The 14232-nt window shown below is 38.7% G+C and overlaps 1 protein-coding gene across 4 annotated transcripts in view; it reads left to right on the forward strand.

The window, feature by feature from the left end:
* cnksr3 (cnksr family member 3) overlaps positions 1–2601 on the forward strand; it is a 27380-nt gene extending 24779 nt beyond the window's left edge. For all 4 annotated transcript variants that reach the window (XM_030345155.1, XM_030345152.1, XM_030345154.1 and 1 more), the window contains 2 exons: positions 1–21; positions 938–2601. The exon at positions 1–21 is cut by the window's left edge and continues 66 nt beyond it. In XM_030345155.1, the coding sequence (XP_030201015.1) occupies positions 1–21; positions 938–1299 (383 nt within the window). In that variant the 3' untranslated portion in view covers positions 1300–2601. The remainder of the gene's footprint in view (positions 22–937) is intronic.
* Positions 2602–14232: the final 11631 nt, after the last annotated feature.

Raw genomic sequence — 14232 nt, forward strand, 5'->3', positions numbered from 1 at the left:
CAGGGCTGCACGGACGAACAGGTAAGCCCTGCCCCCCCCGCCCGGCCCCGCCCAGACGGCGCCAGACTGGTAGTTCCGACTGCAGTAGCGCCGTGCTAATCTAGCCACTATTTAGCGTGTGATTAGCCGCCGCGGCGAGTTCAACCAAAGGAGGCTATCGCGAGCTGCTAAGGTAAACACTCCACGCACCCAGCGCTAGCGCTGCGTGCTCAGGATGTTTACCTGGTTAATCATTAGCTTAGCTCATTAGCGCCTGGGCGGGAGTAGCGGGGTTCTCGTGCTACGCTAACCTTCACCTTGAGCTGGGCAGTGTCTTGGTGGGAGTCAGCGTCCCGCTAGGGTTAGCCCGCATTAGCATGTGCTTCTTTGTCATTTGCCATGGAGATAGTTTCTTATGACTGCTGTGGGCGTGGTTGACTGTTAAGAAGGGTTGCTGTGGGTTTTAAAGTGTGCGCACACGCACACACACAGAAGGCAGGAAACATGGGATGTGGATGCAGGGCTCACACACATCGTGTTTCACTCACGCATAGAAGTAGCCCACATGGTTCTAACTTACTATATTATTACGTTGTTCGCAAGACAGAGAAAAGAGAATATATCGCTGTCGGTACAGTTGTTCGATCGCCTTGTTTGACATTCCTTCAAGCTGCTTCTGCTTTTCATTCCCTTCAAATGTTTCCCACCATCGACCTGTCATGCAAACATGTAAACTGTAATGAAGAGCCAGCAGAACCTCGGTGGACGTCCACTGGAGGAGTCGTAGTGACGAGGGGGTTCACCCTGGGTTGGGTCCCCAGCAGCTGGACTATAATCAGCACCAACTTAAACAAATAAATAAATACTAATATAGCCTCGTCTTGAGAGAGGAGGTGGCATACCTCCCAACCTCCTTGTGATTGGCTGATCTGTTAACGACCTGCCCCTCCCCCCCCAGCCCAGGACGTCCTGCAGCGTTGCCTCAGCAACGAGCGCATCGGCACCATCTCCGAGGAGGCCCCGCCCTGCTTCCCCCTGGCGCTGCCCTACCAGCGGGGGCGCCGCGGCGTGCCGGGGGGCCGCGGCGTGGACCACATCCGGGGCAGCCGCTGCTTCGTCAACGCCGAGCTGCACAGCAGCGCCACCATGCCCTACCAGGAGACCGCCGGCCGCAAGCCCCCCGTCGCCACGGCGACCGCCCCGCCCGCCGCCGCCGCCGCCGCCTCGGGGACCAAACACGGCCCCTCCTCCTCCTCCTCTTCCTCTGGACACTCGCTGCTGGGGGGGTGGCTGGCACGGCTCCGGCTGCTGAGCCACTGACGGCCGTCCCACCGGACTCGCCCAAGGGCACGCGGGCGGTGCAGGGGAGCGCGTGGAGCCCAGGGAGGAGGGCGGTCCAGGGGAGCGCGTGGAGCCCAGGGAGGAGGGCGGTCCAGGGGAGCGCGTGGAGCCCAGGGAGGAGGGCGGTCGAGGGTTTGATCCCAGAGAGGGGGGAACTGGGCGACCTCCTCTTCTCGACGGTCGTCTCTTTCTGACTTTTATTGTGATAAACGCTGAGGAAGTGGAGCGGAGAGGCCGAGGACAGGCCTGTTCAGGGCATTAGGGTGGAGGAGGAGGAGGAGGAGGTGGAGACACTGAACCCCCCCTCGGAGTGAGCCACAGGGGGGCTCAGACCCCGCCTTCCACCACCGATTCACGGTGGGGGATCCACGAAGTTCACTGCTCACATTTGCCAGTAAAGTTTGTTTTCGTAGCTTTAAATGCATTTCAGGTTTGTCCTTTGATGTCGAGGTGATCATCTTAACTTGTGTATAAGATGGAGTTTGTCGCCTTAAAGACATTACATTAAGTGTATGTTGTGTCAGCCTTGTTGGAACCAGTGTCAGCCTTGATGAAACCAGTGTCAGCCTTAATGGAACCAGAGTCTGCCTTAATGGAACCAGTGTCTGCCTTAATGGAACCAGTGTCGGCCTTAATGGAACCAGTGTCGGCCTTAATGGAACCAGTGTCAGCCTTGTTGAAACCAGTGCCCCTAGTGGTGAGTCCTGCTGCTGCGCCTCTCGGACGCTGACCCCTCAGGACGACCTTTGACCCTTCAGAGGTCGCTTCAAGAGAGACCCTCTCAGCCCCCGACGAGGCCGGGCCCCGGGGATCGAACCTGCGGCCTTCTGGAGGTGCTGAGGGCCCTGGAGAACCACATGACCTACTGTATGAGGATGACCTCTGACCCCAACACTGTCTTTACCAGCTGGGAGGGAGGGGGGGAGAGACGTTACAGAAGGGAGGGAGGGCCGAGCCAAACCGCGGGACGGAACATCCTGGGATCAGGATCCCGCGCTCCGAACCGATAACCTGCTGAAGCAGAACGGAGGAGGTCGGGTCGAGGCCGCAGACCGCTGCTCTGTGGAGGTGTTACGTCATTGAGATAAGGTTCCACGAGTGAATGAGTGAATGTTGAGATGGTTCTGTTGACTGACCACATTGTGTTTTGTACCGGAAACCGGAGGAGAATGTTTTTTAACGTAGTGATTGTTGCTCTGGCGGTTAGCCGGGACATGTTGTCAAGCCATATATGCAAGAGAGAAATAACCAAACTAAATCAATAAACTTCTCTATTCAAAATGCGTCTGTACGTTGAAGATCCAAAAGGACGCTTTGTGTTGGGTAAAGCTCATGGCGTTTGCATCTTGTCAGTTATTCTCAATATTAGCAATTAAGCTATGCAGTAGTACGTTGTTTAAGTATTTGCAACCATTGCTTACAGAATATGTGTTAGAATCACCAAAAATACCAAAGGGTTAAATACAAAAGTGATTTCAAGGACTTGCTGAATAGGAACATTAAACATCCTTCCCTTGCTCACACTTCTACAAGTCGTCACCGCTTCAAGAAGCCATATGGCTTCCAGAAGAGATCTTATTTAGGAGAAAATTCCCATATTCTAACAAGAATATGGGAGATATTTTGGAAACGAGTTGTGTAGATATTTCCATGAATCCTTTAGATCTGCCTGCATAGCAATGCACTGATATTTGGTAAGATATAATAAGATATAAGCGTGTTTCAACGAAGGAAAATAAGAGAACAAATATATTCAATCCCGTTTCAAACAACTTCCTTGGCCATTCAAGCAGAAGTACCGTAGCCTACCGTACAAAGAACATGCGCAATCTCCTTTATACATTTAGTGACCGTGCTTCTCCAAAGTGTTCGTGCAGATGACTAGACCGCAGTTTCAAGAGGGACGAGGAGATGAAACCCTTAAATGGCCAAAAGTTGTCTCATGCGGGGCCTTAATGCTAACACATTAGCGGATTAGCCCACTTTTGAATCTTGTGCTTCATTTGACTACTATGAGTCATAGATGTTGGATACAAAGTTATCAAATAACGAGTCATGTATTTCCTTTGTCTCACTATCCTCTGTTCACTTCATTTGCATCGCGTGTTTTTCTTATGGTACTAAACACGTTGGGCCGATTGCTCTGTCGGTTAGCATCGCTGCGCTTTAAAACCGTACTCCTTAAAACAGAGGTTTCGGAGTTTAACACGTATGGAGGTAGATTTTTGTCTTTATTATGCAATCAAACAGAATAGGTTTGAGAGCAAAAGTTTCCACACTGCAATCAAAAAATAGATTTGAGAGCAAAACTACCGACAGTGCAATCAAAAAATGTTTTATTGCAAGTAAAATAAATGTGATAAGAAAATTATTAATGGGAATCCAAAAGTTTTGTTTGCAAATCCAAAAGTTTTGTTTGCGATCCAAAAGTTTTGTTTGCGAATCAAATTTTTTTGCTTGCGAATCCAAAAGTTTTGCTTGCGAATCCAAAAACTTTGCTTGCTGTTGAGCTGAATCTCGTGCGCAGGACTCTACGCCGAAAGATGTAAGACACGTCTCCACAGTTAGTAACGAGAGAGGGAGTTTTGAAGTCCATGATGAGACAGAGTGGGACTCGGGAGCTGAGAGGACAGAAAGTCAATGCGCAGGTATGTCTTCCGTCATAGTAATAGCAAGAATGTTATGTTTGAACTGGTGCGTGTAGATTACTTTTGTTTAACGATCTGTGGATGTTGTAATGGGTTAAAAAATACACATTCTTTTGTCAGCCTGTAGCTGCTAGCTTAGCTCAATTACATAGGTACGTTACGTGCCCAGGCTGCCTATTAGCCTGCATGACGTTGTGCATATAGCTACTAGTTAACAGCACTATTTGTGTTCAACGATCTCTAGTTACTAACTGTAGATGTTGCCAAGCTGTCACTCCGATCGAGACTGGCCAATAGAGACGTGTCTTACATCAAGTCCGGTTGATGTCCTCTGTTGGAAGACTCTTAGTTCTATTTCATGCGAATTATAAAGTAAATTATAACCATTGTGATGGCTTTATTCAGTGTCTTGATGGTGCATTGATAAGTTCGGAGGTTAACACTCTAAACAGCTCAGGTTCGGATCCCCGCAATAACGTCGACAGGGGTACCACTGTCGTATTATATTGGTCAACATGGAAAAAACATGAGGGGTGACTGTCGTTTTTTATCGGCCGTCATGAAATAAACATAAGGGGTAACACTGTCGATATTTTTATCAAATAAAAGATAGGGGGAAACACTGTTTTTCTTTGGTCGTCATGAAAATAAACATATGTCAAAATAACACTGTCAAAATGTATCGAATAAAACACAGGGGGTAACACTGTTGTTTTTTAATGGTCATCATGAAAAAAAAAAAAAAAAGGGGTAACACTGTTGTTTTTTATTGGTCGTCAAGAAAAAACATATTTGAAAAAAAAAAATTGTCTTTGTCAAATTAAACATAAGGAGTAACACTGACGTTTTTTATTGGTTGTCATGAAAAAAAACATAAGGGGCAACACTGTCGAAATGTATTGAATAAAACACAGGGGGTAACACTGTCGTTTTTTATTGGTCGTCATGAAAAAAAACATAAGGGGAAACACTGTTTTTTGATGGTCGTCATGAAAAAAACCATAAGGGTTAACACTGTTGTTTTTTATTGGTCGTCATAAAAAAAAATATAAGGGGTAACACTGTTTTTTATTGGTCGTCATGAAAAAAAACATAAGGGGCAACACTGTCGAAATGTATTGAATAAAACACAGGGGGTAACACTGTTGTTTTTTAATGGTCATCATGAAATAAAACAAGGGGTAACACTGTTCTTTTTTATTGGTCGTCATGAAAAAACATATTTGAAAAAAAAAAAAAATTGTCTGTCAAATAAAACATAAGGAGTAACACTGACGTTTTTTATTGGTAGTCATGAAAAAAAACATAAGGGGCAACACTGTTGTTTTTTATTGGTCGTCATGAAAAAAAAAAAAAGGGGTAACACTGTTGTTTTTTATTCGTCGTCATGAAAAAAACATAAGGGGTGACACTGTTGTTTTTTATTGGTCGTCATGAAAAAAACACATTTGAAAAAAAATAAAATTGTCTTTGTCAAATAAAACATAAGGGGTAACACTGTCGTTTTTATCAAATGCAACTAAATGGTAAAACTGTCGTTTTTTATTGGTCGTCATGAAAAAAACCATAAGGGTTAACACTGTTGTTTTTTATTGGTCGTCATAAAAACAACATAAGGGTTAACACTGTTGTTTTTTATTGGTCGTCATGAATAAAAACATAAGGGTTAACACTGTTGTTTTTTATTGGTCGTCATAAAAAAAAACATAAGGGGTAACACTGTTGTTTTTTATTGGTCGTCATGAAAAAAAACATAAGGGGTAACACTGTTGTCTTTGTCAAATAAAATATACAGGGGTAAGTCTGTCGTTTTTTATCTGTCGTCATGAAAGAACCATCAGTGGTAACACTGTTGTTTTTTATTGGTCGTCATGAAAAAAAACATATTTGAAAAAAAGAAAGAATTGTCTTAGTCAAATAGAATATAAGAAGTAACACAGTTGTTTATTATTGGTCATCATGAAAAAAAACGAAAGGGGAAACACTGTTGTTTTTTATTCGCCGTCATGAAAAAAACATAAGGGGTAACACTGTTGTTTTTTATTGGTCGTCATGAAAAAAAACATAAGGGGTAACACTTGTTTTTTATTGGTCGTCATGAAAAAAAACAAAAGGGGTAACACCGTTATTTTTTATTCGTCGTCATGTAAAAAACATAAGGGGTGACACTGTTGTTTTTATTGGTCGTCATGAAAAAAAACATAAGGGGTAACACTGTTTTTTATTGGTCGTCAAGAAAAAAAACATAAGGGGTAACACTGTTGTGTTACGACCCCTCCCTTTCGGCAGCTGATTACTTCCTGCAGGAGTTGGCTGAAAGGGAGGGTCGTTAGGGCAAGTTGCTCACACCTGGCTAGGCCTCTACCCAATGGTGATACAAGCCAGCCTGGTCTCATTGTCTCTCTCTCTCTCCTAGGCTCCACGCTGCTACAGGTTGTTGGTTGTTGGTTATTTTAGATGGCTTCCTTTTACACTCAACAGCAGCACACACATCTCACTCATCCATGCAGTACATTCACCACTGATGCCACTACTCTCCACACCTCATGCTATTGGTAAATATGATTGTTTAAGTTATAATAAAACCTTTTCATTTATCACTTTCAACCTGACTTGTCTCCCCTCCTTGTCACATATGCTGAGCCAGTTTGTGACAGTAGTTTTTTATTGGTCGTCATGAAAAACAAATAATAGGGGGTAACAATGTTTTTTATTGGTCGTCATGAAAAAAACACATTTAAAAAAAAAAAAATTTGTCTTTGTCAAATAAAACATATGGGGTAACACTGTCGTTTTTATCAAATGCAACTAAATGGTAACACTGTCGTTTTTTATTGGTTGTCATGAAAAAAAACATAAGGGGGGTAACACTGTTGTTTTTTATTGGTCATCATGAAAAGAAACATAAGGGGTAACACTGTTTTTTATTGGTCATCATGAAAAAAATCATAAGGGGTAACAATGTTGTCTTTGTCAAATAAAATATAAGGGGTAACACTGTCGTTTTTTTATCTGTCGTCAAGAAAAATACATAAGGGGTAACGCTGTTTTTTATTGGTCGTCATGAAAAAAAACATGTTTGAAAAAAAACAACAATTGTCTTAGTCAAATAGAATATAAGAGGTAACACTGTTGTTTGTTATTGGTCATCATGAAAAAAAACATAAGGGGTAACACTGTTGTTTTTTATTGGTCGTCATGAAAAAAAACATAAGGGGTAACACTAGTTTTTTATTGGTCGTCATGAAAAAAAACATAAGGGGTAACACTGTCGTTTTTTATTGGTCGTCATGAAAAAAAAACATAAAGGGTAACAATGTCGTTTTTTATTGGTCGTCATGAAAAAAAACATAAGGGGTATCACTGTTTTTTATTGGTCGTCATGAAAAAAAACATAAGGGGTAACACTGTCGTTTTTTATTGGTCGTCATGAAAAAAAAACATAAAGGGTAACAATGTCGTTTTTTATTGGTCGTCATGAAAAAAAACATAAGGGGTATCACTGTTTTTTATTGGTCGTCATGAAAAAAACCATAAGGGGTAACACTGTTGTTTTTTATTGGTCGTCATGAAAAAATACATAAGGGGTAACACTGTTGTCTTTGTCAAATAAAATATAAGGGGTAACACCGTCGTTTTTTATTGGTATCTTCAATTTTAAACGTAATGCCATCATGTTTTTTGGAGCTAACCCCCTGGAGACCGGGGTTCAAGTCCGGTTGATGTCATCTGATGGAAGACTCTTATTTCTATTTCATGCAAATTATAAAGACAAGTATAACCATTGTGTTGACTTTATTCAGTGTCTTGATGGTGCATTGCTAAGTTCGGAGGTTAACACTCTAATCAGTTCAGGTTCGGATCCCCAAAAAAACGTTGAAGTGGTAACACTGTTGTTTTTTAGTGGTCGTCATGAAAAAAAACATAAGGGGTAACACTGTTGTTTTTTATTGGTCGTCATGAAAAAAAACATAAGGGGTAACACTGTCGTTTTTTATTGGTCGTCATGAAAAAAAAACACTGTTTTTTTTTATTGGTCGTCATGAAAAAAAACATAAGGGGTAACACTGTTGTTTTTTATTGGTCGTCATGAAAAAAAACATAAGGGTTAACACTGTCGTTTTTTGTTGGTCGTCATGAAAAAAAAACAGATAGGGTAACACTGTCGTTTTTTATTGGTCGTCATGAAAAAAAAACATAAGGGGTAACACTGTTGTTTTTTATTGGGCGTCATGAAAAAAACATAAGGGGTAACACTGTCGTTTTTATTGGTCGTCATGAAAAAAGACATAAGGGGTAACACTGTCGTTTTTTGTTGGTCGTCATGAAAAAAAACATAAGGGGTAACACTGTCGTTTTTTATTGGTCGTCATGAAAAAAACATAAGGGGTAACACTGTCGTTTTTTATTGGTCGTCATGAAAAAAAACATAAGGGGTAACGCTGTCGTTTTTTATTGGTCGTCATGAAAAAAAACATAAGGGGTAACACAGTCGTTTTTTATTGGTCGTCATGAAAAACAAATAATAGGGGGTAACAATGTTGTTTTTTATTGGTCGTCATGAAAAAAACACATTTAAAAAAAAAAAAAATTGTCTTTGTCAAATAAAACATATGGGGTAACACTGTCGTTTTTATCAAATGCAACTAAATGGTAACACTGTCGTTTTTTATTGGTTGTCATGAAAAAAAACATAAGGGGGGTAACACTGTTGTTTTTTATTGGTCATCATGAAAAGAAACATAAGGGGTAACACTGTTTTTTATTGGTCATCATGAAAAAAATCATAAGGGGTAACAATGTTGTCTTTGTCAAATAAAATATAAGGGGTAACACTGTCGTTTTTTTATCTGTCGTCAAGAAAAATACATAAGGGGTAACGCTGTTTTTTATTGGTCGTCATGAAAAAAAACATGTTTGAAAAAAAACAACAATTGTCTTAGTCAAATAGAATATAAGAGGTAACACTGTTGTTTGTTATTGGTCATCATGAAAAAAAACATAAGGGGTAACACTGTTGTTTTTTATTGGTCGTCATGAAAAAAAACATAAGGGGTAACACTGTAGTTTTTTATTGGTCGTCATGAAAAAAAACATAAGGGGTAACACTGTCGTTTTTTATTGGTCGTCATGAAAAAAAACCATAAAGGGTAACAATGTCGTTTTTTATTGGTCGTCATGAAAAAAAACATAAGGGGTATCACTGTTTTTTATTGGTCGTCATGAAAAAAACCATAAGGGGTAACACTGTTGTTTTTTATTGGTCGTCATGAAAAAATACATAAGGGGTAACACTGTTGTCTTTGTCAAATAAAATATAAGGGGTAACACCGTCGTTTTTTATTGGTATCTTCAATTTTAAACGTAATGCCATCATGTTTTTTGGAGCTAACCCCCTGGAGACCGGGGTTCAAGTCCGGTTGATGTCATCTGATGGAAGACTCTTATTTCTATTTCATGCAAATTATAAAGACAAGTATAACCATTGTGTTGACTTTATTCAGTGTCTTGATGGTGCATTGCTAAGTTCGGAGGTTAACACTCTAATCAGTTCAGGTTCGGATCCCCAAAAAAACGTTGAAGTGGTAACACTGTTGTTTTTTAGTGGTTGTCATGAAAAAAAACATAAGGGGTAACACTGTTGTTTTTTATTGGTCGTCATGAAAAAAAACATAAGGGGTAACACTGTCGTTTTTTATTGGTCGTCATGAAAAAAAACACTGTTTTTTTTTTTATTGGTCGTCATGAAAAAAAACATAAGGGGTAACACTGTTTTTTATTGGTCGTCATGAAAAAAAACATAAGGGTTAACACTGTCGTTTTTTGTTGGTCGTCATGAAAAAAAAACAGATAGGGTAACACTGTCGTTTTTTATTGGTCGTCATGAAAAAAAACATAAGGGGTAACACTGTTGTTTTTTATTGGGCGTCATGAAAAAAACATAAGGGGTAACACTGTCGTTTTTATTGGTCGTCATGAAAAAAGACATAAGGGGTAACACTGTCGTTTTTTGTTGGTCGTCATGAAAAAAAACATAAGGGGTAACACTGTCGTTTTTTATTGGTCGTCATGAAAAAAACATAAGGGGTAACACTGTCGTTTTTTATTGGTCGTCATGAAAAAAAACATAAGGGGTAACGCTGTCGTTTTTTATTGGTCGTCATGAAAAAAAACATAAGGGGTAACACTGTCGTTTTTTATTGGTCGTCATGAAAAAAAACAGAAGGGGTAACACTGTCGTTTTTTATTGGTCGTCATGAAAAAAAACATAAGGGGTAACACTGTCGTTTTTTATTGGTCGTCATGAAAAAACCATAAAGGGTAAAAATGTCGTTTTTTATTGGTCGTCATGAAAAAAAACATAAGGGGTATCACTGTTGTTTTTTATTGGTCGTCATGAAAAAAAACATAAAGGGTAACACTGTCGTTTTTTATTGGTCGTCATGAAAAAAAAACATAAGGGGTAACACTGTCGTTTTTTATTGGTCGTCATGAAAAAAAACATAAGGGGTAACACTGTCGTTTTTTATTGGTCGTCATGAAAAAAAACATAAGGGGTAACACTGTCGTTTTTTATTGGTCGTCATGAAAAAAAACATAAGGGGTAACACTGTCGCTTTTTATTGGTCGTCATGAAAAAAAACATAAAGGGTAACAATGTCGTTTTTTATTGGTCGTCATGAAAAAAAACAAGGGGTATCACTGTTGTTTTTTATTGGTCGTCATGAAAAAAAACATAAGGGGTAACACTGTCGTTTTTTATTGGTCGTCATGAAAAAAAACATAAGGGGTAACACTGTCGTTTTTTATTGGTCGTCATGAAAAAAAACATGAGGGGTAACACTGTCGTTTTTTATTGGTCGTCATGAAAAAAAACATAAGGGGTAACACTGTCGTTTTTTATTGGTCGTCATGGAAAAAAACATAAAGGGTAAAAATGTCGTTTTTTATTGGTCGTCATGAAAAAAAACATAAGGGGTATCACTGTTGTTTTTTATTGGTCGTCATGAAAAAAAACATAAAGGGTAACACTGTCGTTTTTTATTGGTCGTCATGAAAAAAAAACATAAGGGGTAACACTGTCGTTTTTTATTGGTCGTCATGAAAAAAAACATAAGGGGTAACACTGTCGTTTTTTATTGGTCGTCATGAAAAAAAACATAAGGGGTAACACTGTCGTTTTTTATTGGTCGTCATGAAAAAAAACATAAGGGGTAACACTGTCGCTTTTTATTGGTCGTCATGAAAAAAAACATAAAGGGTAACAATGTTGTTTTTTATTGGTCGTCATGAAAAAAAACATAAGGGGTATCACTGTTGTTTTTTATTGGTTGTCATGAAAAAAGAAAAAGGGTAACACTGTCGTTTTTTATTGGTCGTCATGAAAAAAAACATAAGGGGTAACACTGTTGTCTTTGTCAAATAAAAAATATGGGGTAACACTGTCGTTTTTTATTGGTATCTTTAATTTTAAACGTAATGCCATCATGTTTATTGCACTGTCATATATAACCTCAGACATTTTTATTTCAAAATTCTCAGTGTGAAGTGGAGAGAGCTGGGAGCTAACCCCCTGGAGACCGGGGTTCAAGTCTGGTTGATGTCATCTGATGGAAGACTCTTTTTTCTATTTCATGCGAATTATAAAGACAAGTATAACCATTGTGTTGACTTTCTTCAGTGTCTTGATGGTGCATTGATAAGTTCGGAGGTTAATACTCTAACCAGTTCAGGTTCGGATCGCCACAAAAACGTCGATGTGGTAACACTGTTTTGTTTTATTGGTCGTCATGAAAAAAAACATAAGGGGTAACACTGTTGTTTTTTATTGGTCGTCATGAAAAAAAACATAAGGGTTAACACTGTCGTTTTTTGTTGGTCGTCATGAAAAAAAACATAAGGGGTAACACTGTCGTTTTTTATTGGTCATCATGAAAAAAAACATAAGGGGTAACACTGTCGTTTTTTATTGGTCGTCATGAAAGAAAACATAAAGGGTAACACTATCGTTTTATATTGGTCGTCATGAAAAAAAACATAAGGGGTAACACTGTCGTTTTTTTTTGGTCGTCATGAAAAAAAACTTAAGGGGTAACACTGTCGTTTTTTATTGGTCGTCATGAAAATAAATAAATAAAGGGTAACACTGTCGTTTTTTATTCGTCGTCATGAAAAAAAACATAAGGGGTAACACTGTTGTTTTTTAATTGGTCGTCATGAAAAAAAACATAAGGGGTAACACTGTCGTTTTTTATTGGTCGTCATGAAAAAAAACATAAAGGGTAACACTGTCGTTTTTTATTGGTTGTCATGAAAAAAAACATAAGGGGTAACACTAGTTTTTTATTGGTCGTCATGAAAAAAAACAAGGGGTAACACTGTCGTTTTTTATTGGTCGTCATGAAAAAAAACAAGGGGTAACACTGTCGTTTTTTATTGGTCGTCATGAAAAAAAACATAAGGGGTAACACTATTGTTTTTTATTGGTCGTCATGAAAAAAAACATAAGGGGTATCACTGTTTTTTATTGGTCGTCATGAAAAAAAACATAAAGGGTAACACTGTCGTTTTTTATTGGTCGTCATGAAAAAAAACATAAGGGGTAACACTGTTGTTTTTTATTGGTCGTCATGAAAAAAAACATAAGGGGTAACACTGTCGTTTTTTATTGGTCGTCATGAAAAAAAACATGAGGGGTAACACTGTCGTTTTTTATTGGTCGTCATGAAAAAAATCATAAGGGGTAACACTGTCGTTTTTTATTGGTCGTCATGAAAAAAAACATAAGGGGTAACACTGTCGTTTTTTATTGGTCGTCATGAAAAAAAACATAAGGGGTAACACTGTCGTTTTTTATTGGTCGTCATGAAAAAAAACATAAGGGGTAACACTGTCGCTTTTTATTGGTCGTCATGAAAAAAAACATAAAGGGTAACAATGTCGTTTTTTATTGGTCGTCATGAAAAAAAACATAAGGGGTATCACCGCTGTTTTTTATTGGTCGTCATGAAAAAAACCATAAGGGGTAACACTGTTGTTTTTTATTGGTTGTCATGAAAAAAAAAAAAAGGGTAACACTGTCGTTTTTTATTGGTCGTCATGAAAAAAAACATAAGGGGTAACACTGTTGTCTTTGTCAAATAAAATATAAGGGGTAACACTGTCGTTTTTTATTGGTATCTTTAATTTTAAACGTAATGCCATCATGTTTATTGCACTGTCATATATAACCTCAGACATTATTATTTAAAAATTCTCAGTGGGAAGTGGAGAGAGCAGGGAGCTAACCCCCTGGAGACCGGGGTTCAAGTCTGGTTGATGTCATCTGATGGAAGACTCTTATTTCTATTTCATGCGAATTATAAAGACAAGTGTAACCATTGTGTTGACTTTCTTCAGTGTCTTGATGGTGCATTGATAAGTTCGGAGGTTAACACTCTAATCAGTTCAGGTTCGGATTCCCACAAAAACGTCGATGTGGTAACATTATTGTTTTTTATTGGTCGTCATTAAAAAAAACATAAGGGGTAACACTGTCGTTTTTTTTTGGTCGTCATGAAAAAAAACGTAGGGGTAACACTGTCGTTTTTTATTGGTCGTCATGAAAATAAATAAAGGGTAACACTGTCGTTTTTTATTCGTCGTCATGAAAAAAAACATAAGGGGTAAAACTGTTGTTTTTTATTGGTCGTCATGAAGAAAAACATAAGGGGTAACACTGTCGTTTTTTATTGGTCGTCATGAAAAAAAACATAAAGGGTAGCACTGTCGTTTTTTATTGGTCGTCATGAAAAAAAACATAAGGGGTAACACTGTAGTTTTTTATTGGTCGTCATGAAAAAAAAAATAAGGGGTAACACTGTCGTTTTTTATTGGTCGTCATGAAAAAAACCATAAGGGGTAACACTGTTGTTTTTTATTGGTCGTCATGAAAAAAAACATAAGGGGTAACACTGTCGTTTTTTATTGGTCGTCATGAAAAAAAACATAAAGGGTAACACAGTCGTTTTTTATTGGTCGTCATGAAAAAAAACATAAGGGGTAACACTGTAGTTTTTTATTGGTCGTCATGAAAAAAAAAATAAGGGGTAAGACTGTCGTTTTTTATTGGTCGTCATGAAAAAAAACATAAGGGGTAACACTGTCGTTTTTTATTGGTCGTCATGAAAAAAACCATAAGGGGTAACACTGTCGTTTTTTATTGGTCGTCATGAAAAAAAACATAAGGGGTAACACTGTCGTTTTTTATTGGTCGTCATGAAAA

This window comes from Gadus morhua, chromosome 21 (assembly GCF_902167405.1).
Source record: "Gadus morhua chromosome 21, gadMor3.0, whole genome shotgun sequence".
In the NCBI taxonomy this organism is placed as follows: Eukaryota; Metazoa; Chordata; class Actinopteri; order Gadiformes; family Gadidae; genus Gadus; species Gadus morhua.